Source organism: Bos javanicus, chromosome X (genome assembly GCF_032452875.1).
Source record: "Bos javanicus breed banteng chromosome X, ARS-OSU_banteng_1.0, whole genome shotgun sequence".
NCBI classification, from domain to species: Eukaryota; Metazoa; Chordata; class Mammalia; order Artiodactyla; family Bovidae; genus Bos; species Bos javanicus.
In genome coordinates, this window is record NC_083897.1 from 114,481,784 (window position 1) to 114,505,825 (window position 24,042).

Here is a 24,042-nt window from a genome sequence, read left to right on the forward strand (position 1 = left end):
CAAAGACAACTACTGAAAGGGATTTTGTTGAAAATTGACATCATGCAGTGACTCCCATCTGAAAATCCAGGCAGTGATTTTATTTAGATCTAAGAGCAGAATTTAGATTTTATTTTGTTTCACTTAAAGAATTGTGTTCTTTTCCCCTTATCAATAATCCAAATAATAAAATCCATCATATTTCCTTTTATATTTATTCTTTTGTTTGGTATCCAGGAAGACCACAGTAAAATTATATCCCCTTTAAAATTTATTGAAATATATTGTTATATCAAAAAAGGCTTACTCTTAAATAAACACAGAATTTTCACAGTGTGAACACACCCATGTAACTAGCATCCAGATCCAGAAACAGAATATTACAGCCCCCAGAAGCTCCACTGTGCTCCCTTCTAATCTTTACCCACTCTCCGAGAGTAACTAGTGTCATGACACTGAGCAGCATAAATTCATTTGACCTGGTTTTGTACTTTATATAAATGGAATATTGCAGCATGTACTCTCTTATATATATCTGGCTTTTTAAAATTTTTAATTGGAGGCTAATTACTTTATAATATTGTGGTGGTTTTTGCCATACATTCACATGAATCAGCCATAGGTGTACATGTGTTCCCCATCCTGACCCTCCCTCCCACCTTCCTCCCCATCCCATCCCTCAGGGTCATCCCAGTGCACCAGCATTGAGTGCCCTGTCTCATGCATCGAACCTAGACTGGTAATCTATTTCACATATGATAATATACATGTTTCAATGCTATTCTCTCAAATAATCCCACCATCTCCGTCTCCCACAGAGTCCAAAAGTCTGTTCTTTACATCTGTGTCTCTTTTGCTGTCTTTCATATAGGGTCATCGTTACTATGTTTCTAAATTCCATATATATGTGTTAATATACTGTATTGGTGTTTTTCTTTCTGACTTATTTCACTCTGTATAACAGGCTCCAGTTTCATCCACCTCATTAATACTGATTCAAATGCATTCTTTTTAATAGCTGAGTAATATTCCATTGTGTATATGTACCACAGCTTTATTATCCATTCTTCTGACGATGGACATCTAGGTTGCTTCCTTGTCCTGGCTATTGTAAACAGTGCTGCGATGAACATTGGGGTACATGTGTCTCTTTCAATTCTGGTTTCCTCAGTGTGTATGCCCAGGAGTGGGATTTTTGGGTTGTATGGCAGTTCTATTTCCAGTTTTTCAAAGAATCTCCACACTGTTCTCCACAGTGGCTGTACTAGTTTGCATTCCCACCAACAGTGTAAGAGGGCTCCCTTTTCTCCACACCCTCTCCAGCATTTATTGTTTGTAGACTTTTTGATAGCAGCCATTCTGACTGGCGTGAAATGGTACCTCATTGTGGTTTTGATTTGCATTTCTCTGATGAGTGATATTGAGCATCTTTTCATGTGTTTTTTAGCCACCTGTATATCTTCTTTGGAGAAATGTCTGTTTAGTTCTTTGGCCCATTTTTTGATTGGGTCACTTATTTTTCTGGAATTGAGCTGCAGGAGTTGCTTGTATATTTTTGAGATTAATTCTTTGTCAGTTGCTTCATTTGCTATTATTTTCTCCCATTCTGAAGGCTGTCTTTTCACCTTGCTTATAGTTCCCTTCTTTGTGCAAAAGCTTTTAAATTTAATTAGGTCCCATTTGTTTATTTTTGCTTTTATTTCCATTACTCTGGGATGTGGGTCATAGAGGATCCTGCTGTGATTTATGTCAGAGAGTGTTTTGCCTATGTTTTCTTCTAGGAGTTATGTAGTTTCTGGTCTTACATTTAGATCTTAATCCATTTTGAATTTATTTTTGTGTATGGTGTTAGAAAATGTTCTAGTTTCATTCTTTTACAAGTGGTTGAGCAGTTTTCCCAGCACCACTTGTTAAAGGGATTGTCTTTTCTCCATTGTATATTCTTGCCTCCTTTGTCAAAGATAAGGTATCCATAGGTGTGTGGATTTATCTCTGGGCTTTCTATTTTGTTCCATTGATCTATATTTCTGTCTTTGTGCCAGTACCATACTGTCTTGATGACTGTGGCTTTGTAGTAGAGACTGAAGTCAGGCAGGTTGATTCCTCCACTTCCATTCTTCTTTCTCAAGGTTGCTTTGGCTATTCGAGGTTTTTTGTCTTTCCATACAAATTGTGAAATTATTTGTTCTAATTCTCTGAAAAATACTTTTGGTAGCTTGATAGGGATTGTATTGAATCTATAGTTTGCTTTGGGTAGTTTACTCGTTTTCATTAATTGATTCTTCCGATCCATGAACATGGTATATTTCTCCATCTATTTGTGTCATCTTTTTCTTTCATCAGTGTTTTATAGTTTTTGATATATAGGTCTTTTGTTTCTTTAGGTAGATTTATTCCTAAGTATTTGATTCTTTTCATTGCAATGGTAAATGGAATTGTTTCCTTAATTTCTCTTTCTATTTTCTCATTGTGAGTATATAGGAATGCAAGGGATTTCTGTGTGCTACTTTTATATCCTGCAACTTTACTATATTCATTGATTAGCTCTAGTAATTTTCTGGTGGTGTCTTCAGGATTTTCTATGTAGAGGATCATGTCATCTGAAAACAGTGAGAGTTTTACTTCTTTTCCAATCTGGATTTCTTTTATTTCTTTTTCTTCTCTGATTGCTGTGGCTAAAACTTCCAAAACTATGTTGAATAGTAGTGGTGCGAATGGGCATCCTTGTCTTGTTCCTGACGTTAGGGGAAATGCTTTCAATTTTTCACCATTGAGGGTAATGTTTGCTGTGGGTTTATCATATATGGCTTTTATTATGTTGACATATGTTCCTTCTACGCCTGCTTTCTGGAGGGATTTTATCATAAATGGATGTTGAATTTTGTCAAAGGCTTTCTCTGCATCTATTGAGATAATCATATGGTTTTTATCTTTCAATTTGTTAATGTGGTGTATCACATTGATTGATTTGTGAATATTGAAGAATCCTTGCATCCCTGGGATAAAGCCCACTTGGTCATGATGTATGATCTTTTTAATATGTTGTTGGATTCTGTTTGCTATAATTTTGTTAAGGATTTTTGCATCTATGTTCATCAGTGATATTGGCCTATAGTTTACTTTTTTTGCAGCATCTTTGTCTGGTTTTGGTATTAGGATGATGGTGGCGTCATAGAATGAGTTTGGCAGTTTACCTTCCTCTGCAATTTTCTGGAAGAGTTTGAGTAGGATAGGTGTTAGCTCTTCTCTAAATTTTTTGTAGAATTCACCTGTGAAGTCATCTGGTCCTGGGCTTTTGTTTGTTGGAAGATTTCTGATTACAGTTTTGATTTCTGTTTTTGTTATAGGTCTGTTAAGATTTTCTATTTCTTCCTGGTCCAGTTTTGGAAAGTTATACTTTTCTAAGAATTTGTCCATTTCTTCCAAGTTGTCCATTTTATTGGCATATAGTTGCTGATAGTAGTCTCTTATGATTCTTTGTATTTCTGTGTTGTCTGTTGTGATTTCTCAATTTTAATTGCTAATTTTGTTGATTTCATTCTTCTCCCTTTGTTTCTTGATGAGTCTGGCTAATGGTTTGTCTATTTTATTTATCTTTTCAAAGAACCAGCTTTTAACTTTGTTGATTTTGGCTATGGTCTCCTTTGTTTCTTTTGCATTTATTTCTGCCATAATTTTTATGATTTCTTTCCTTCTACTAACCCTGGGGTGCTTCATTTCTTCTTTTTCTAGTTGCTTTAGGTGTAGAGTTAGGTTATTTATTTGATTTTTCTCCTTTTTCTTGAGGTAGGCTTGTACTGCTATGAACCTTCCCCTTAGCACTGCTTTTATTGAATCCCATAGGTTTGGGGTTGTTGTGTTTTCATTTTCATTCGTTTCTATGCATATTTTGATTTCTTCTGTGATTTGTTGGTTATTCAGAAGTGTGTTGTTTAGCCTCCATATGTTTGTATTTTTAATAATTTTTTTTCCTGTAGTTGGCATCTAATCTTACAGCATTGTGATCAGAAAAGATGCTTGAGATGATTTCAAAATTTTTTTAATTTACCAAAGCTAGACTTATGGCCCTGGATGTGATCTATCCTGGAGAAGTTTCCATGTGCACTTGAGAAAAAGGTGAAAATCACTGTTTTAGGGTGAAATGTGCTATAGATATCAATTAGATCTAACTGATCCATTGTATCATTTAAAGTTTGTTTCCTTGTTCATTTTCTTTTTAGTTGATCTATCCATAGGTGTGAGTGGGGTATTAAATTCTCCCACTATTATTGTGTTACTGTTAGTTTCCCTTTTCATATTTGTTAGCATTTGCCTTACATATTGCCGTGCTCCTATGTTGGGTGCATATATATTTATAATTGTTATATCTTCTTCTTGGATTGATCCTTTGATTATTATGTAGTGTCCTTCTTTGTCTCTTTTCACAGCCTTTATTTCAAAGTCTATTTTATCTGATATGAGTATTGCTATACTTACTTTCTTCTGGTCTCTATTTGCATGAAATATCTTTTTCCAGCCCTTCACTTTCAGTCTGTTTGTGTCCCTAGGTTTGAAGTGGGTCTCTTGTAGACAGCATATATATGGGTCTTGTTTTTGTATCCATTCAGCCAGTCTTTGTCTTTTGGTTGGGGCATTCAACCCATTTACGTTTAGGATGATTATTGATAAGTATGATCCCTTTGCCATTTACTTTGTTGTTTTGGGTTCGAGTTTATATACCTCTTCTGTGTTTCCTGTCTAGAGAAGATCCTTTAGCATTTGTTGGAGAGCTGGTTTGGTGGTGCTGAATTCTCTGAGTAGTTTTGCTTGTCTGTAAAGCTTTCTATTTCGCCTTCATATTTGATTGAGATCCTTGCTGGGTACAGTAATCTGGGTTGTAGGTTTTTCTCTTTCATCACTTTAAGTATGTCCTGCCATTCCCTTCTGGCTTGAAGAGTTTCTATTTAAAGATCAGCTGTTATCCTTATGGGGATCCCCTTGTGGGTTATTTGTTGTTTTTCCCTTGCTTCTTTTAATATTTGTTCTTTGTGTTTGATTTTTGTTAATTTGATTAATATGTGTCCTGGCGTGTTTTTCCTTGGGTTTATCCTATTTGGGACTCTCTGGGTTTCTTGGACTTAGGTGGCTATTTCCTTCCCCATTTTAGGGAAGTTTTCAACTATTATTTCCTCAAGTATTTTTTCATGCCCTTTCTTTTTGTCTACTTCTTCTGGGACTCCTATGATTCGAATGTTGGGGCTTGCACTTCTCAGGTCTATGCCACTCAGGTTCAGGTTCATGGGTACTCCACAAAGGCACAGACTCAGTTGGGCTTGCATTTTGTGCCCTTCCCATGTCCAAGCAGCTCAGGCAACTAGATGCTTGGCAAGCACACTCTCCCCAGGTGCAGTGTGTCTTATCACCTCCCTGGTCTCAGCCACTTCGTTTCCTGTGTGTGCAGTGGGAGCACCATCTCATTTGTGCCATGCATCTCCTCTGGCGAGCTGATCTCTGGCTGCAGCCCTCCTGGTGGATGTCAACCATCCAGGATTCCAGGAAGACTTGGTTAGCAATTGGGAGCCTGCTCACAATTTGGTAGGGGATGCTGTCTCTGGGGCCGAGTTTGCCCCTTGCCTTTCAGCTCTGGCCATCGCCCACCTGCCTGTCTGCCTCCAGTCAGGGGTGGGCCAGCCCACAGCCAGCTAGCTCTCCTCTGGTATTTGTTCATTCCCTTGTTCTATGAGTGGGCCCAGCAGTGCCTTAGGTTGGAGCTTTTCCTGGGAAAGTTCTTTCTCTCTCTCTCTTTCCTCTTTTTTTTTTTTTTTCCCCTGTATGGCTATCCCAGGGTTTGGGTTGCTGTCTCAAGGTAGCTCCCTCAGATTGCCTTCAGGGCATTCAGGCCCCATCCTTACCCTAAGCAATGCAGCCCATGCCTCCCTGTTCAGCCCCCACTTGCTGGTGGTGGATGTGAGCATCTGGGCTACTTCTCCACTGGGAATTGCAGTTAGGTGCATAATCTGTGGGTTTTATTTATTTATTTTTTCCTCCAGGTTATGTTGCCCTCTAAGATTCCAAAACTCCCCACAGACCCCCGGTTAGAGGGTTTCCTGGTATTTGGAAACTTCTCCTCTTTTATGACTCCCTCCCCGGGACAGGTCTCTGTCCCTAACTCTTTTGTGTCTCTTTTTATCTTTTATATTTTGTCCTACGTCTTTTCGAAGACAATGGGCTGTCTTTCTGGGTGCCTGGTATCCTCCGCTAGTGTTCAGAAGTTGTTTTGTGGTATTTGCTCAGCGTTCAAATGATCTTTTGATGAATTTGTGGGGGAGAAAGTGGTCGCCCCATCCTATTCCTCTGCCATCTTAAGACTGCCCCCACTCCATATCTGGCTTTTTAAGCTTTGAATTCATCCCTGTCGTATCAAGTTGTTTGTTCTCATTGCTGTATAATATTCCATTGTGTAAATGTGCTAAATGTTACAATCTACTGTTGATGGCCATATGACACCAAAAAGAAATATCATAAACATCCTAAAATGTGTCTTCTGGTGAACATATGTATATATCCATTTCAGAAATATATCAAGAAGTGAAGTTTCTGAGCCATAGCGAATGTATATGTTCAGCTTTTATACAGTCTGCCAAACAGTTTTCCAATGTGGTTATTATACCAACTTAAATTCCTATCAGCAAAGCATGAGAGTTCTAGTTCCTTCATATACTTTCCAACAGTTTATGTTGTTTGTTTCTCATTTTGGCTGGTGTACATAACTAAATTTACTAGGTATACCAAACTGTGTGGTATTCAAATTTGGTTTGTAACTTTTCCTCCCTTCTTCATATTTCATTCTATTTCCTTAACCCTGAATTTTATCTGTTAGTTTTTGAAATTTATGCAGTCTCAGAAGTTGCCCTAGAGGCTCTGTGGAACAATGTGAAGTGCAAATACACATATAGTATAAACACAAATCTGAATCCTCAGCTAATGATGTCATTATCAAAAATCCTAGTCTTCCTTCCCCTCCAGTCCTCACCTCCAATTAGTTGAAAAGCAGCATTGATTCTGTCCCATAATCTGTCTTGAATTCAACCTTCCCACCAATTTCCAGTGGCATTTTGTTAGTTTAGGCCTTTATCATCTCATAACTGGACTATTGTAAGAGTCTCTATAGCATATATTTGCATTCTAATCCACACCCTCTTTTCCAGGCTTATTTCTTCCCACCCCAAATTTAATTCTGTTCAAAGAGAAGAATATTCAAAAGTACATGCTAAGTGCTCAGTCACTTCAGTTGTGTCTGACTCTTTGTGACCCCATGGGCTATATATAGCCTGCCAGGCTCCTCTGTCCAAGGTGATGCCAATTTTTTCTTTTCTAGCCAACACATGAGAAGAAGCTTCTAAGGGATGCGAGTAACTTCAAGCTGTAAGGACCTAGATTTCCACACTACAAGCTTGACAGTAAATCAAGTTTGTGATTTCATATTCTAATGGGATGGTTGGTATTTTCTGTGTGTTAGCCTTCTTGAGACATAAAATCCAATATTGGCCCAATACTTTTTTGTATTCCATAAAAGCATAATTGATTTCATAACACAGCAATACATTAACTTTTCCCCAAAAATCTATGCCTTAATAAATTATTAATATGAGAGATTAGCTCACAATCAACTTAAGAAACTTACATTAGCTCTTCTTACACTAACAGAAACATGCATGAAGCCTGATGGTATAAGCCTGATTAGCTCTTAATTGAAATGTATGTCCCCTAATCCCAAGAGGTCAAACTAACCACCTCTCTCTTTTGGCTTTTTTCCCCTCCATTTCTATATTTATAACCTGTCTGATATTGGACTTAATCATATATGAATCTATCTCAACTAGATTGTAAGCTCCTTTAGGTCAGTGTCATGTTTGAGTCCTTCTGGTGAGAGGAACCTGATTACAATGTTGAAATATTGAAATATTTCCAAGTCCATCCTCCAGACACTTTCCAGGTGTTACTAATGATAATGAAAAATGAGAAGAGTTTGACTGATAAGCAAAGACATATGTAAGTGCTCCATAAATATACCACAATTGCAGTCATTTAAAGAAATGAATATATGGGAATATTTAGCAGCAACTTAGTCTAGCTATGAGACATGAAAAAGACTCCTTGGGAATTTGTGAATTAGTTAAAATTCTTTGCATTCATATTTCACTTTTATCTTCAAAAAGTGTCTGGACAAAACTAGAGCTGAAGTATAAGATTCAGCCCTTGGTAAATCATTACTTGGTTAAATTCGTTTTTAACCTCCATTTCCCTTTCTTGTGGGGAATTCCTCCCACATCCTGGCTAATCAAGGCCTGCACTCAGAGTCCTTCTCTACCAGAGTGTAAGGAATCTTTCTCTCCTGCTGTCCCCCATGAAACCAACATTCACTTGTTCTTTGGGGTTCTGCTCTCTGCCAATAGGAATGTGAATACATCTTTTAACATGTGTGAATAGTCTTGCTATTTTAGCCTCAGCCCCCCAAAATAAGACCTTTTGATGTGAACTTTACTCCTATCTTAGGCTGATGGTTAGTGATTTATTTCCCCCGCTCCTCAAAAAAAAATATTATTTTACCCATTTGTTTCCCTCTTAAATGTAAAAAAACAAAAGAAAGAAAGGGTCCCTTTGAAACTTGCTAAAGAGAAAAGACTAGAACTCTTAGATCTCTCCTTTTTCTTCATACAACAGTCTAAAAACGAAAAGTTAAAATGACAGTGCTTAATTTATTTCATGCTGTATTCCTAACAGTATTCCTGAACTTCTTGGGTTTCCTTTAAGAAATATGCCTTCCCTGGTGGCTCAGATGGTAAAGAATCTGCCTGCAGTGTGGGAGACCCGGGTATGATCCCTGGGTCAGGAAGATCCCCTGGAGAAGGTAATGGCAACCCACTCCAGTGTTCTTGCCTGGAGAATCCCATGGATAGAGGAGCCTGGCAAGCTACAGTTCATGGGGTCGCAAAGAGTTGGACACGACTGAGCACTTTCACTTTAGGAAATATACCTACCCAACCGGCTACTTGGCATGAACAGAGTATCCTCCAGCCGTCCAATCGCTTTCATGGTCAATATGTGATTTGACCCTTACTCTGGCCTCCTCATTGGAAAAGACTCTGATGCTGGGAGGCATTGGGGGCAGGAGGAGAAGGGGACGACAGAGGATGAGATGGCTGGATGGCATCACTGACTTGATGGACGTGAGTCTCAGTGAACTCCGGGAGTTGGTTATGGACAGGGAGGCCTGGCCTGCTGCGATTCATGGGGTCGCAAAGAGTCAGACACGACTGAGCGACTGATCTGATCTGATCTGATCTGGCCTCCTACAATAGTGTCTGAATTTTACCACCAGAGCTCCAGAGGTGTTAAGTAACTGGTCTCAAAGGGTTAAGTGACTGGCCTCTAGGGGCAGAATTGGTCTAGAGCTCTGCCTTGCTCTGGTTAATGCTTCTGCTAGAATGTGGAGCTACGCTGGCTGAAGATTAAGAAGCTGCTTTTGATTCTGGTAGATATTCATCTCAAAGGAAAAAAAAAAAAAAACCCTAGTGTCTTCATAGGGTAGCATTTGAATATTAAATTTTCCTTATCTGTTTCAACTTAAGAGGATTCCCTTGTACACTTAATTGACTGGTAATTTCTTTGTTTACTACCCCCCCACCCCACCCCCAATCTTAGGATCTCAAGAACCAAGTCAGAAGTATTAAAAATGGTTACATTAGGATTTAACTTTTTTTTTTTTTTAATGAAGTTCGACTATTTCAGAAAGGGGTAATTTAGGCAGGAATATATGTAGAATTTCGCATTTTAATTAAAAAGCCTCAAAATGAAATGAACCTCTGACAGTAACAGATGACTACCTCTAAAAGCTGCCTTACTATCTGATGTATGTTCAGTATTTTCTTATGGATAATAAGTCCTACGACTTGTTTCAAGAAAAGTGACAGGACTAAAACAATTAAAAAAAGACAAAGCTGCTCTTTTTTAATCATATGCTCATAAATAAAACTGGGTTCTGAATTATTGCCACAGAAGCAACTGACAAAGTATAAGTAAATCACTCTAAAAACTCAAGCTGTTCTTGCTTTATTTTTTTTTTTGAACGTTCAAACCAAATCTCTAACTGAGTCCAGTGATGAATTTCCTTTGACAAATAAATATTTGCAAAGTATGAAATATAGACTTTGTGTGCTTCCTAAGGCCAAAGCATAGTGTTTAAACTAAAATTTAATATTTTTCTCTCTCCTCAACTACACCAAAATAAGAATATAACTTAAAAATAATTCTCTCTTGTAGCAGGCTGTCCATTAATCATGCTTTAGATAATATTGGCTTTGCGAGTATTCAGGTAGAAATAAAAACTGTAATTTCTAGATTGATCAGAAAACCTGAGAGTATTTATGGATTGGAAGAAAACAATAAAATCTGGCAAAATGGGATTTTCTGTAACCCCCATTATGAAGTGACGAAAGGTACATCTTTCAATAGCCTCCCACTTTCCTAGGAAAATTCTTCATGTGGTGAATGGTTTGATTGGGTAGATCAAAGAGTTAATCTACTTGTGATTTGAGAAAAGACTTCCTTTTTTTTTTTTTTTGGTTAGGGTGGTGTGTGGGAGGAAGGTAGGAAGAAGCCCCAGAATGAATTCACTAATTGGGGTTTTCACCTGCTGTGAGTCTAATCGAATACAAAGCCTTATTTGTAGCTGAAGAGGAAGGCAGATTTTGCAGAGTGTCAGAATTTCTGCCTAGTTTTGAAATTCCTGTTATTTGGCACTGCCATTTGGGAAAGGCAGACTAATAGTTACAGCTTTGAGCTGTCCTTAAGGTGGACCAGGAATGCAGATCTGCCTGAACCACCTTAACTAGCATCCACATTGAGCCCTTGAGCTGGAGGTGGTGTGCTCCCTATACGGGGTTAGCTCTGTAGTTGGCAGGCTAATAGGTACACAGCCGAATTCTTTGCCGGGGAGGAACTGCTGGGCCTGTGAGGTTAATGGAGTGTGGCTTGATTTTAGTGAAGATGCTAAACTTCACATCTTTTCTAGATGTTCAGTCTTATATAGGTGGCTCGGTGAAGCTTTGAAAAATCTTATTAGAAGAATACTGTATGAGAGAGAAGCCCAGTGCGACTTCCTCTGGAGCCTGTGTGCTGAAATCTCTGGTTCACATGGTAGCTGGCTCAGAGAACTTTGCTCACTCTGGCTTACTCTGCCTCCCTGCAGGGGAAGAGCCTGGAAAAATAGGCTTTTGTGTGGGTGTGAAGTACGCTGTGTCTGAATGTGGAGGTCCCTTCATTTACCAGTTAATGCGAACTGACTGGATATGCTGATATCCCTAAGATGCGGGGTTTCAGATTGATCGAAAGGGATTTTTACACATATTTTAATTAGCACACCATTGTATTTGCCCTAACAATGACTCACCATCACTGGAAGCATTTGTTAGACATCTGATTCACTGTTCATGGCTAATACTTGTACTGTGCAAAGAGAAACATGAGATCCTTATGTGTTTACTGGATAGATAGCCAAATGTTGAAATTTTACTATAAACTGTGTATTAGGTTTAATTGAAGCAATACCTATATTCCAAATGAATTTTTATAAAATGGTACAGGTTATATACTTAAGATTGAGCTTTCCAAGTGGTGCTAGTGCTAAAGAACACGCCTGCCAATGCAAGAGACTTTAAGAGAGGTGGGTTCGATACCTTGGGTTGGGAAGATCCCCTGGAGGAGGGCACGGCAACCCACTGCAGTATTCTTGCCTGGAGAATCCCATGGACAGAGGAGCCTGGCAGGCTACAGTCCATGGGGTGGCAAAGAGTCGGGGACATGACTGAAGTGATTTAGCATGCACTCATACTTAAGATTAGTGAAGGAACAAAATGCAGTTTGGATGGAGACTCATCGAGCCAGAAGGAAGCTGGACCCTAGCAGGTGGTGAAGTCCTTCAGGGCCATACAGCAGGCAAGCCCCCACTGCAGACCATTCCCTGTCTTTTCCTTTCCCTTGCTGATCCTCATTTCACCCTGGTAAAGTCAGGCTAACATTGAAACCATAAGCAGCTCAGAAGAAAAGGGATGTGTTGGTGAAAGATAGGAACAGCCTGGCCTCCACCCTTGAATCTTCACACACACAGACAGACAGACAGACAGACACACACACACACACACCTAAATAGAATCATCCAAACCCATGCCATGCATTACTGCCATGTCCAAAGGATAGCTCTATTCCTGCCATCTTCCCTCTGAGTTCCAGACTCGGGTGTCCACCTGCCTTTCACATCACACCGCCACCTCTGAGTCATCAGGCTCAAGACTGAACTCATCATCTCTCCCTGACCCTCTTCTGCCTAGATCTGTCCCCCTCTGGCTGAAAGTGCTGGCTTGGTGAGTGTTACTCACCCAATCTTGGGAGTCACCCTAGAACAATAATCCTAAAATCATACTCCACCTTGGCGGCATGTCAGAATCACCTGGAGAGCCTTAAAAGTCCCAGTGCCCAAGGCCAATTAAATCACAACCTCAGGGTGGTAAGACCCAGGCATCTGAATTTTTTAGCATTCCCCACGTGATTCCAGTGGCAGCCAGGCTTGAGGATCATGGCCCTAGATCTTCCTTCTAGCTCATGTATACATCCAATCAGTCAAAGCTCCTGTAGTTTGAATACTGCTGTATTATTTCCCCACTCTCTCTGCCGCTGTCATTGTTCAGATCCTCCTCATGCTGGAGTCAACTTGTATCTGGTGTCCTAGTTCCAGACTCTTCTGATCCAGTCCTGCACCACTGCCAGAGTGATTTTTCTGAAAGACGAATCTGACAGCGCCACACTCATGCTTAAATTCCTTCCTTATAAAGCTCACCTGTACCTTTTAGCATGCAGGTCAAACTTTGGATCAGCACACCAGGTCCTTCCCAATGTGCCCACCTCTCTAATCCCTACCTTGACACTCTCCCAGAGATCGAGGAGAGCCCTAAAGCCCTGAGAAAGAATCATCTGTTTCTTGTCTATTTCTTGCTGTGATCACCATTTATAATTACTGACTTGCTTTTATCCCTAGTAGGCCAGAATCTCCTTTGGGGCCTACAGAGGAGGCTTCTACAAATATCTATCCAGTGACCAAGTTTAATCTCCTTTTCACCTCTAACTGGTGGAGTTAACTTTCTCCTTAATCAGTGGTCCTTACTCAGCAACCAGCCAAGTACCCCAGAGGGTGACTTTGACTGGGTGGGTCCCTGTTTGATCTGGGTCCTGGGAGGAAAAACAGATCATACACTCAAAAGTGGTACTTGAAGAAAGTGTGGTGAAAGACTACTAAAACCTGAGCACTGCAGGAGAAAGAACAAGGGTGAGAGGAGGGAATGGTTTAAGGTACTTGAAGCATGCTGATGCTATAGAAATGACTACGCAGCGAGACTCATGGCCAAGCATAAAGAAACTTGGCCACTGGCAGGCTCAAGACCAACAGGAGGGAGGTTGGGGAATAAATACCCCGACATCTCTCTCCTCCTACCCTTTCATCTCCTGCTATAGGCCTTTCATCACTGTTTCCCATTGGCTGAAAGTGAAAGAAAGCCAAAGGGTAAGAGAGCCTGATTGATGCCATCCACAGAGGTCCAACCCCCTGGGCCACAGAGCAGGGTGGAAAAGGGCATAGAACAGAGCTGGAAGAGAGAATGGGGAGATACCCAGTATAGTCCCTTTGATCAGAGAGGTCCTCCTTTTCTAAGTACCAACAACGTTTAAGTGATTCAAAGACGAGTTTGGTGTATGGAAAAATGTACTAGGTGGCCTTCCTAGACCTTATCCTATTTAATTCCTTCCTTACCTCTGTTTCTAGCAAATTGACTCTCCTCTGCTGCCAGCCAGCAGTGGGATCGCTCATGAGCACACAAGAAAACATACAGATCTTCCTCCACAGTAGGAGAAGCCACTTCTCTGCACGGCAGCCTGACAGAGTGGCTAATTACATGGGCCTTTAAGCCAGACTCCCTAGTTCCAATCTTTGCACGGCCACATTCCAGCCATGGTACTAGGGACCAGCAGCTTGTGGTAGGTTTTAAAGGCAGGATTTAAACTTAAGTTGCTTTATGGTCTGTGGTTCACATCAGAACAGTAATAATGAGGAGGAAGAGGAGAGCTACTATAAGCAAGCAATTAATGTTTTATCATACATGGCATCACTATATAATTGATATATGAAATGAAGATATATAAATTATATTCTTTTCTTAACGGCTTTCCCGAATAAGCAAAATTGATATTCTAACTGAAATAAATAACAAAACAGTTGTTGTGATGCCCTTTTCATTTCTTAATAATGCTTTCTGTATTTAGTTTTGAAAACAACATCGAGATTTGGGACAAAGCCTTCAAAGGGCCTATAACGCCAGTCTAAAAAAGAACCTAAAGATGTATTTTTGAGGATTGCCATCTGTCAAATGTAAGAGAAAATTTGAATAGTAATTTCTAATTTTCCTTTTTTTCCCCAATGAATTGTTTCGAGTAGTTTTCTAGCTGGACACTGAGAAAGTAGACTTGAGCATTGATTTAAGAGAAACATAGCAGAATCCCCAAATCTTAAGCAGGTAATTTAAAAGTGTAAAACAAACTAGAAAGGAAGAGAAAGACAGTGTTTCCTAATATTTACAAATGTCCATGCTGGAATGTTTGCATCTTTTCACTGGAATACATATAAACAATATTTAAGTCACCACTTGCTACATTGACACAGAGGTGACATCACTGATTAACTGTAAAGGCCACCCTTTTCCCCAAAGATAGGGGCAGACCTAGAATCTCCAGTGAGACCAAGGGACAGCCTCACGCAAAGCCAGTCCTGGTGTGCACTCTGCCCCACCAGACCTAATAGCAGCTGAGTCCACAATTCACTGGCTCAAAATAACTAAAAGATAGCAGTAATGTCTCAGTGTATCAGGTCCAACGCCAGAAGTGCCCTGTGTGTGTGCTCAGTTGTGTCTGACTCTTTGTGACACCATAGACTATAGCCCATGAGGCTCCTCTGTCCATGGAATTCTCCAGACAAGAATACTGGAGTGGGTTGCCATTTCCTCCTCCAGGGAATCTGCCCAACCTAGGGATCGAACCTGCAGCTCCTGTGGTGCCTGCATTGGCACATGGATTCTTTAGCACTGAACCACCTGGGAAGCCCCAAGAAGTGCTCTATTTGTTTTAAAATAGCAACACCAATCAGACCTGCATGCACGGTGTCTTCCCTATAAAGTTTACATTTGTATGTGGTTTGTCAAGGGTAATGAAGAAACTTCACACTCCCTTTACCTTTGGTTCATGCACATTATTTTTGCCTCTTTTGCTGCGATATAGCAGATAGGAAAAGGAGATTGATAGCTAGAATCCTTTCACCTCAAACATTCTGGCCTAGAAGGGGTGAAGAGGAAATGTTGAGAGAGAGGACATTTAAAAAGAAAAAGGGGAACCCTTTAAACTGTAAGCTGAAGAATGAATCAACCAGAACAGAGAGTGAAAACGAAATGGTTGAAAGATGATAAAAAGAAAAGCAGGCCAACAAAATAAATGGACAAACAGGGACAATGAAACCACTAAGGAAGTTTATCTGAAAATACCCTTTGGACTCTTTAATCAAAGATATTATGTGAAGGTTGAGAAAAATTCTTGTGCTCATGAAGGCTTTCTTCTCTTCAGAATATTTCCAAGCTTGTCACAATTTTGCATAGTTAACCTGTGTCGTCATATTGCAAACTCTGCAATTAGAAGTATTTGAACTACCAGGCCCTGTAACTTTTCCAATAGAACGTTCCATTGGAAATGGTTTCCTTTTAGATTTCTCTGAAGAATACTAAAAGACCACACCATTGGTGGTGGTTTTTATTTAGAGTCTATACCACTGGTTCTCAAAGTTCACTGTGCTTGGAGTTTCTGATTCAGTAGCTCTCTCTGGGCTGGAGCCCAGGGAATTTTCATTTCTAAGTTCCCAGGCGATGCTGCTGGTCCTGGGACTACAGGATGAGAACGACTGCTGTCACAAATACACAGACAAATGCTTCCTTAAAACCTATTTAGCCCAGGATGAGCGAAACTAGAATATCATGTCCTTACAGCTCCATCAGTTTAATCTTTGATTGGTGGGGGGAGGAAGAATTATGCTCGTGAATTTTTTCTCTTTCACTCTTTAAAAAGCCAACTCTTGAGCCCACACACTTAATTATCTGCGATGAGGTCATTTGCACCTAGGTCATTTATTTAGGCAACAAGTTGTCTCGCTGGAGGATTTAAGGGGGTGCTGGTAGGGCAATGTGTGGCTTCCAGGTTCCGGGCACTACCTTAAATCTCCTGCTCCGTCTTTCTTTTGCTTTTCTCTTTTTCCTTTCCGTTTTGAAAGCCCCGACTGCCGGTCTCCCAGAGTCCGGGTTCCCAGGGCGCTAGGTAGGGGCGGAGCCCGGCCCAGCCCCGCCCCGTCTGCCTGCAGCGCCCCCTCCCGCGCGCCGCCCGCCCGCCTGCTAGCCCGCGCCGGCTCCTCCGCAGTGCTTTCAGCTTCGAGCCTGGGCGGCGGCGGCGGCAGCGACGGCGGCGCTCGACTTTCGGGGAGCCCGGCGGCTCTGGGAAGCTCACTTCTCTGCTCACGCCCTCCCCTGACCGCGGAGCCCTAGCAGCCATGAGGGAACAGCTCAAAGGGTAAGTGCACCGCGCCGCCCTCAGATCGCCGCAGTCCGTGCACTTGTGGCGCGAGCAGGGTGCTAGTAGAGGCGGCCAAAACTTGGACTCGCGTGGCGGCTCGACCCCGGGCTCTAGACGGCCGGCCCTCAGGGCAAGGTCCCCCCGCGGGTCCCCGTGGCGCCGCAGCAGGTGCGCCCCCGGGGCTCCCCCCCGGCTCGCTGGGAGCCCCTTCCCCCGACTTTGGGACGAGCTTGGAGAGAAAAGGCTGATGTCTCGCAGTACCCGGAGGGGACAGAACGTTCCCCACGCGGGGATTGGAGCTGCGGGAGCTTTTTGCTCCTTTCCAGGCTGTCTGTGTGGATGCGAGCCAGCCAGGCTTCCTCAACTGTCTCCAGACCTCGCAGAAGGAAGGGGCGCGCCAGGCTCTACCTTCCATTGCGCTGCAAGTGCCAAAAGGTCAACTTTCTGCCTGATTTCTTCCGAGGATTCCAACTGACATTTACCTCGTTGCATTTTCTAAAGTGTTCGTCCCATGCCCCAAGACTTGGAGAAATCAGGAAAGAAAGAAAAGGCAAGGAGAGCCTAAAAATCAAGGATTTGACATAGAGGATTCAGGGTGGTTTTTTTTTTTTTTTTTCTTTGCCCTCTGGGGTTGAATGTGGAGTCATTTCTGAGTGTCCTTCTCACGTTTCTCCAGGTGTCTGTGCCGGTCTTTAAGCAAAGTTTGTCATTCTCGGTCGAATCATGACAATGAAAAGGGCAGGACACTTTATCTCCATTCAATTTGAAATTAAGTTTGAAGCTTGAATTGAAAGGGTTTGGTTGCCCAAGAGAGACATATTATTAATTATAAAATACTTCAACGTGGAAAAAAAATTCATCCAATCTAAGTGATGTACTGAAGTCTTTAAGTGAAATAAACATATGTGGCCAACAAGTTCTTCTTGGTCTCTTGGCTTCTTTATCCCTGTGGCCTCTCCCTGTCACCCCCCACCACCCTTTCTTTTTTGTCTAGATTTTTTATTTCCTTGTCCCAAATCCCCTCTTTGGAGAATCCAGTTGCTCTTGGAAAAGCAGAAGAGCAAATGAAACAACATGGCTATATGAAAGGTTTCTGACCCTTGATCACAGTAGAATTGGTTTCAGTCATCATTGTTTGATCTTGGATTGGACACGACCCTGAAGTGAAATTGCTTTGGCTGAAGTTGAGGGTGGGTGGGATTTAAGCCCTGAAAAGCAAACAGAACGGAGGAGGAGTAACAGCTGGAACAGTCACGGAGACAATCATCTTTGCCCTGGCTTGAGCCAAACAGAATAAAATGTTAACAATCACAGGGAACAAGAAATGGGGACTAGAATAGGATATCTGATGCTTACACTGACACCCACCCCGCTAAACCCCCTACCCACAGTAGCAGAAACTTTTAAATATATTTTCCCATTCCCACCCTTCGAGTCTTCCAGCAGTGGCAGCCAAGTTCAGCATTCAGCATGCAAATGCCAAGGTTTCTCTAGAAAAAGAGTCTGATCCCCAGATTAAAGGGAAGTGATTTTGTGTGTGTGGATCAATGGGCTTCAGATTATATATGAAGCCAAACTCTAATCCTTTGCAAATCGCAAGAGAATGCTACCTTTATATCGCTGCATAGGGATCACTTTCCTCCCTGGGAAATAGTGGAAAGATATTTTTTAAAAAGGCAACTGTTTGGAATATTTTCAGTACCAAATAACAGTGGTGGCAGAAGAAATCTTAGTTTAATTAGGCAACTGCCATTTTCCTGGGGAGAACAGTGGAATTTTGTTACTTTTTCTAAGTGTTTAGTATTTGTTTTTAAAGAAACTAAAAAAGCAATTCCAGTAAGTCTGATATTCCAGCACTGACAGTAGGAACAGCTCTGAGATGGTTATAATAACCTTACACACTACTTGAAACTAAAGAAGGTGAGAGAAAATGTAAATTGTGTGGCAGGAAATTAGGTCAGTCCTGTGCTCAGTGGAGTAATGCTTTAATTTCTTATTATTGACACGTAGGTGTTGCCAGGGTCTTTTGTCACATCCAGTGATTGTGTATTTTGTTTTATGATCTTATCATGGCCCAAAATAAAAGGGAAAAGAGAGATTATGTTAGCTTGTACACATTAAAAAAGGGCAGAGGGAGGAGATCAGAGTTTGAAGGCTGTTCAGAGAGGCATATCTGATGCCAGGTTTTGGAACCAGCATGGCCAAAATCAATAACATTTTTTAAAGATTTAAAGGGCATTTTAAGGATTATTTATGAGGCTGGTCTCTGTGAATGCATGTATAGAATTTTGATCTATGTGGAACATCACTGTTTTCAGGAAGGCTGAACAAAGATATAACCATTAACTTGTGAGCAGGATTCAGAATTGCCTTTCGAGTTGGACATGGTATATGGGGAATGTGTTAACGATGTGAAAAGTGAAGTGCAGAAAAGACAGTTGCTAAAAAAGCAGTACTACCACCCGTCCACCACCACCTCCCCAGCACAGCGTATTTTTCTGTATTGTCTGTATATTCCAGGTGAACCTGAGCTGCTTCTCATGCAGTTACTGAGGATCCTCTCCTGTTTTGAAGACAGGCACAGAGTCAGAAATACAGCTGTAAAAACCAGTATTGATCAGAGACCAATAATTGATTTGTCCTATAAGGTAGAATGTAGATAGGACTTAGGCAAGTTTGTGTTTACCGTTTCATCCTGTTCATACTCATCTTTCCTATCTGTTTAGAAGGTTAAATATGTCCCACCAGGCTTTGGATTCATCAGAAATTCCCACGTACAGTGAAATGTGTATTTGTTTCTCCATATAGTTACTCCCAAAGCCGAAGTCATTACAGCTATGTTGCCAGTCGTTTTTAGCATTAAATGATTAAAAGATTATTTTTCTAGTTGGGAAGATTAGTCCCACCCTTTATTCTTTTCTTCTTTGCACTTGTGCTCACTTCTTTCACTTACTGCTGGGTTGTAATTGAAGTGAAGCTAACTCGGCAAAGGTGAAATATAGATCTGTTTTTCTAGTTACTTTGCATTGTTTCAAAATAAAAGGTTTGTGTGTTGGAGAGGAAGACAAATATGGTAAATGAAATTGGCTTTTGGACTGGTTTGAGTTCATTGATGTAGGTTATTCAGATTCCCTAGAATCACAAGTAATTGGGAGAGAGAATGAGTACCTAGGTAGGACTAACTAGTATCTGGTAGCTCAGGAATGGAGTATGAAAGTGGAAGCTTAGAATGTTTTCCTTCTTCCAGTAAAGGACATTTCAATATCGCTGTAGATGGATGGATTAAATGATCATTTCTAAAATCCCTTTCATAATTTTTAATCACTGGAATAAGTGGGGCTTCCCTGGTGGCTCAGGGGTGAAGACTCCACCTGCAATGCAGAAGCCTCAGGAGACCAGGGTTCAATCCCTGGGTCAGGAAGATCCCCTGGAGGAGGGCATGGGAACCCACTCCAGTATTCTCGCTTGGGAAATTGCATGAACAGAGGAGTCTGGCGGGCTACAGTCCATGGGGTCGCAAAGAGTCAGACATGACTAAAGCAACTTAACACGCACGCAGGGAACTAGATCTCACATGCCACAACTAAGACCCAGTGCAGCCAAATAAATAAATATTTTTTAAAAGGTAGAGGTGTAAATGTATCAACAGTCATGAAATCTTTGGAGGGAGGGAGCTCCCTGAAGCTCCCATTCAGTCTCTTCTCCTGTCACTTGGAGGCAGGTTTCTCTTTTCTTTGGATATCGCATTTGATACAAGTTATTTCTTGCCCGTGTTCCCCCAATTTAACGTCCATTACAGATGGTGGCTTTTCAGACTGGTTCTCTCTATCTCTGTCAGGTCAGGTTTATCAGCTCAGACAGATATTTTTCTGCCCATCGATTGAAGATGCTCCAGTCCTCCCACACGTGGTGGAGATGGTGTGTTATAATTACACAGCGTGTGTAATAAGAGCCTGTACATGTGGACACATGTGCTTTCCCCCCCTTCTCCCTCCTTCTCTCCCTGGGGCTCACATATGATGGCCATAGGAAATGGCAGAGGCCTAAATGCAGGGTGGTCTCCATAGCAGGTAATCTTTCCTTGCTGGGACTTGTGTACAGAATTGGTACACAGTCTCGTTCGGAGCTTTAAAAAAATGCTTGAGAATAAGCAACACTTTTTTTTCTCTATGAAGCTGCAAGCTGCAGCCTTCTTGTGCTGTGCATATAAAGTACCCATCCCTCCCACCCCTTCTACAGATCATAAACCATTGTGGACATGGGGCTTTCTAAAACTCCCTGCAGCATGCGCTGTATCTTTTGCTTGTCTTGCTCTGCAAGGCTTGGACTCTACTCTGCTACATTCCCTCAGCTGAGAAGCCCCTGTCTACTCCTCACATGCGGATTGCCTCTGTGGAAAAGTCAAACAGAAACAGACAGGTGTGGAAGAGACTGAAGCAGCCCTTCAGCAAGGAACCCTTTCTTGTAGATTTCTTTCACTGGCCTTCACCGTTCAGTTACTGATTGAGAAATATCAGAGGGCTGGTCTCTGAAGTTGTACAGCTTGGGGAACTGCCGCACATCTTTGTGTCATTTGTGATTGTGTTATATTTAGCAGACCACAGTAAATGTTTCTCCATTTTGCATATTTTCTGTAAAACAGGGGCAGTGCATATTGAGCATTGCTTTTGCCCCCATGAAAGGTCTTAAGGTGTGGCTGACCTACCACAGTTGGATCCTCACCTCTATCATAATCAATTAATGAAAGCTTTGCTTTCAAGGGGCAGTAATTTGGGAAATCCCGTGAACAGAGGAGCCTGGCAAGCTACAGTCCATGGGGGTCACAAGAGTCGGACACGACTGAGCGACTAAATCAACAACAACTTGGGGGCGCCACATAATAACAAAAATGACCACATATTGAGTGCCAGAAGGTATCAGTCACTGACCTCTACTAATTCATCCTTTAACACCCCTAGGTGAGCAGGGCAGCCCCAAATTTCACAGCTAGTATGCCACAGAGGCAGAGTCTAATCCTAAGATTTAACACCTATACTTGACTTTGTTGGCCTCCACAAGCTCCTCTTTCTGTGTGCAGCCTCTGTGTTTTCTGCTCCCCTTCAAGTGTCCACATTTAAGCCATTTCTCCTCTCTCCATCTGCCCCCCACTCTTTTCCCTGAAAGATGATGAATAGGCTCTGCTTATGAGTACCGAAATATCATTCAAGGCTGCACTTTACTGCATCAAAGGCCAGTCAGGTAATCCCCCCAAACTGGAAATATGATGCTGTGGTGATTTATGTAGATGGTCCAAAGTAAAGGAAAAGTATATGTAGTTATCTCTCCCAGGTTTATTCCCGGAATCGAATGAGGAACAAAGGTGTTCTGTTCTTTTTGCGGCAGGAGCTGATAGCTGGCAACCACATTTACCTAAACTTCGAGAAATGGAAGGGAACTGTGAATGCTTCATTCAGGCCCAAGTAAATATAGGAAAAGGTGCAGTGGCATAGCGAGCGCTGAGTCAAAAAGATACTCTAAAATAATGGGAGGTGGGAAGATAGGAATGATCTATGAGTCGGGCAATGGATAAACCCTAAGCTGACATCATCATGGAGATGAGATCTGGATACAGAGAAGAAAGTAAGGGAAACGTGTCAGGGGCAGTGAGAGCAAGTGAGAAGCGAGGCGATTGATTTCTGAAATTAATGTCCAGTATCTCTTTGACAGAGTTGAATAACCCTTGTCTGTGTTCTTTCGGTATGTTCTGAGTTGGATAGCTGAAGAAACCCTGATTTTCAATTATTGATTACATATCCAGGCCCTTTTCTGATAACAGAAGTGCACCAGACTCGTGGGTGCAAAAAATAAACAAATGCTGGTTACAAAATCATGATCATATTGCTTTTCCCATTGAAAGCAAAGGTAGGAGCCTTTCTGTTGTAAAATAAATATTTGTCAGTACAGGATGGAAGTCCTTTGAAGTCATGAAGCCAAATGATCTAAAAGCATTCTGTACTTTTTTTTTTTTGGTCTCTCTTTTTCTCTATTACTCATTCTAAATTCTAAAGTCTCTCTTTGTGTTTTATGTTTTAGCCACGAGACCCAAACAACTTGCTGGGACCATCCTAAAATGACAGAGCTCTACCAGTCTTTAGGTAAGGACATGGCCATCTTTCCTCCAGATGAAATGACAGATGACTCATAGGATAAAGTAGTTTGTAGTGTGCAAGCCATTTGTTATCTAAATATATCACTAGATTCTTTTAAGAAATGAAAAACAGCAGCACCTTTCTATTCAAAATTGACCATTAGCTTTCTTTTTTTCCAAGGTTGGTTAAAAATAAGTTTTAGGATTTCACTGATTCCTGAAAATTCAGTATATCTGAGCAGGTTAAAAGGCCTTACTAGTTTTTTTTTGTTGTTGTTGCTTAAAAGGATGGGAAAAAAGTATTTGCGATGGATGGCAGTTTTTTCCCCCAAAGGAAGAAAACTGTTTCAAGTTGTTCTGATTGATTTCTTCCTTGTGAAACCAAGAAAACACTTTTGCCAAACCACGAATGTTGTGTCAAGGAATTTTCTGCAGTCACTCCAGTGCTCATAATCCTAAGCGCATCAGGTTATTAGCATGTACATTTCAATGATTGGTCTACAATGGCTTGTTTTGTGTTTGTGTAAGAGCCTGGCAGCACCCACCCTTCCCATAACTTGGAATTTTTTTAACAGATGCACAACCTCCAAATAAGGGTGAAACACCAGTCTTTTTAATGCTTGATGAAAGTCCACTCTCTTGCCATTTTTGATCCCTCAGGAATAATCTGAACTGAATCCCCTCACATTGTAACTACTTGTTTTTTTTTTTTTTTCTACTTGTTGTTTTAATTAAAAATCGTCATGCCTTCTCTACTACTAAACATTTTTATTTTTATTTTTTAATTTTATTTTATTTTTAAACTTTACATAATTGTATTAGTTTTGCCAAATTTCAAAATGAATCCGCCACAGGTATACATGTGTTCCCCATCCTGAACCCTCCTCCCTCCTCCCTCCCCATACCATCCCTCTGGGTCGTCCCAGTGCACTAGCCCCAAGCATCCAGTATCGTGCATCGAACGTGGACTGGCAACTCGTTTCTTACATGATATTTTACATGTTTCAATGTCATTCTCCCAAATCTTCCCACCCTCTCCCTCTTCACAGAGTCCATAAGACTGTTCTATACATCAGTGTCTCTTTTTTTAAAGACTTTTTTTTGACTAGATGTATTTACAGACTGAAATGCACGAGGTGAACTCTTCGGGTTTTAAATTTTGTGAGAAAACCCATGGGAATCAGGATACTCGGACATATATTTTCGACGTCTATGTAGCCACGTACCTGTGTGTAGCTCCTGCTGCC

At 41.2% G+C, this 24,042-nt stretch overlaps 1 protein-coding gene across 14 annotated transcripts in view; it reads left to right on the top strand.

The window, feature by feature from the left end:
- DMD (dystrophin) overlaps positions 1–24,042 on the top strand; it is a 2,228,404-nt gene that overhangs the window by 2,052,866 nt on the left and 151,496 nt on the right. For 11 of the 14 annotated variants that reach the window (XM_061410475.1, XM_061410469.1, XM_061410467.1 and 8 more), the window contains one exon: positions 22,741–22,802. In XM_061410475.1, the coding sequence (XP_061266459.1) occupies positions 22,741–22,802 (62 nt within the window). Of the gene's footprint in view, positions 1–16,492; positions 16,666–22,740; positions 22,803–24,042 lie in introns of those variants that run through there. The other 3 variants (XM_061410478.1, XM_061410481.1, XM_061410480.1) reach the window with 3 other exon arrangements.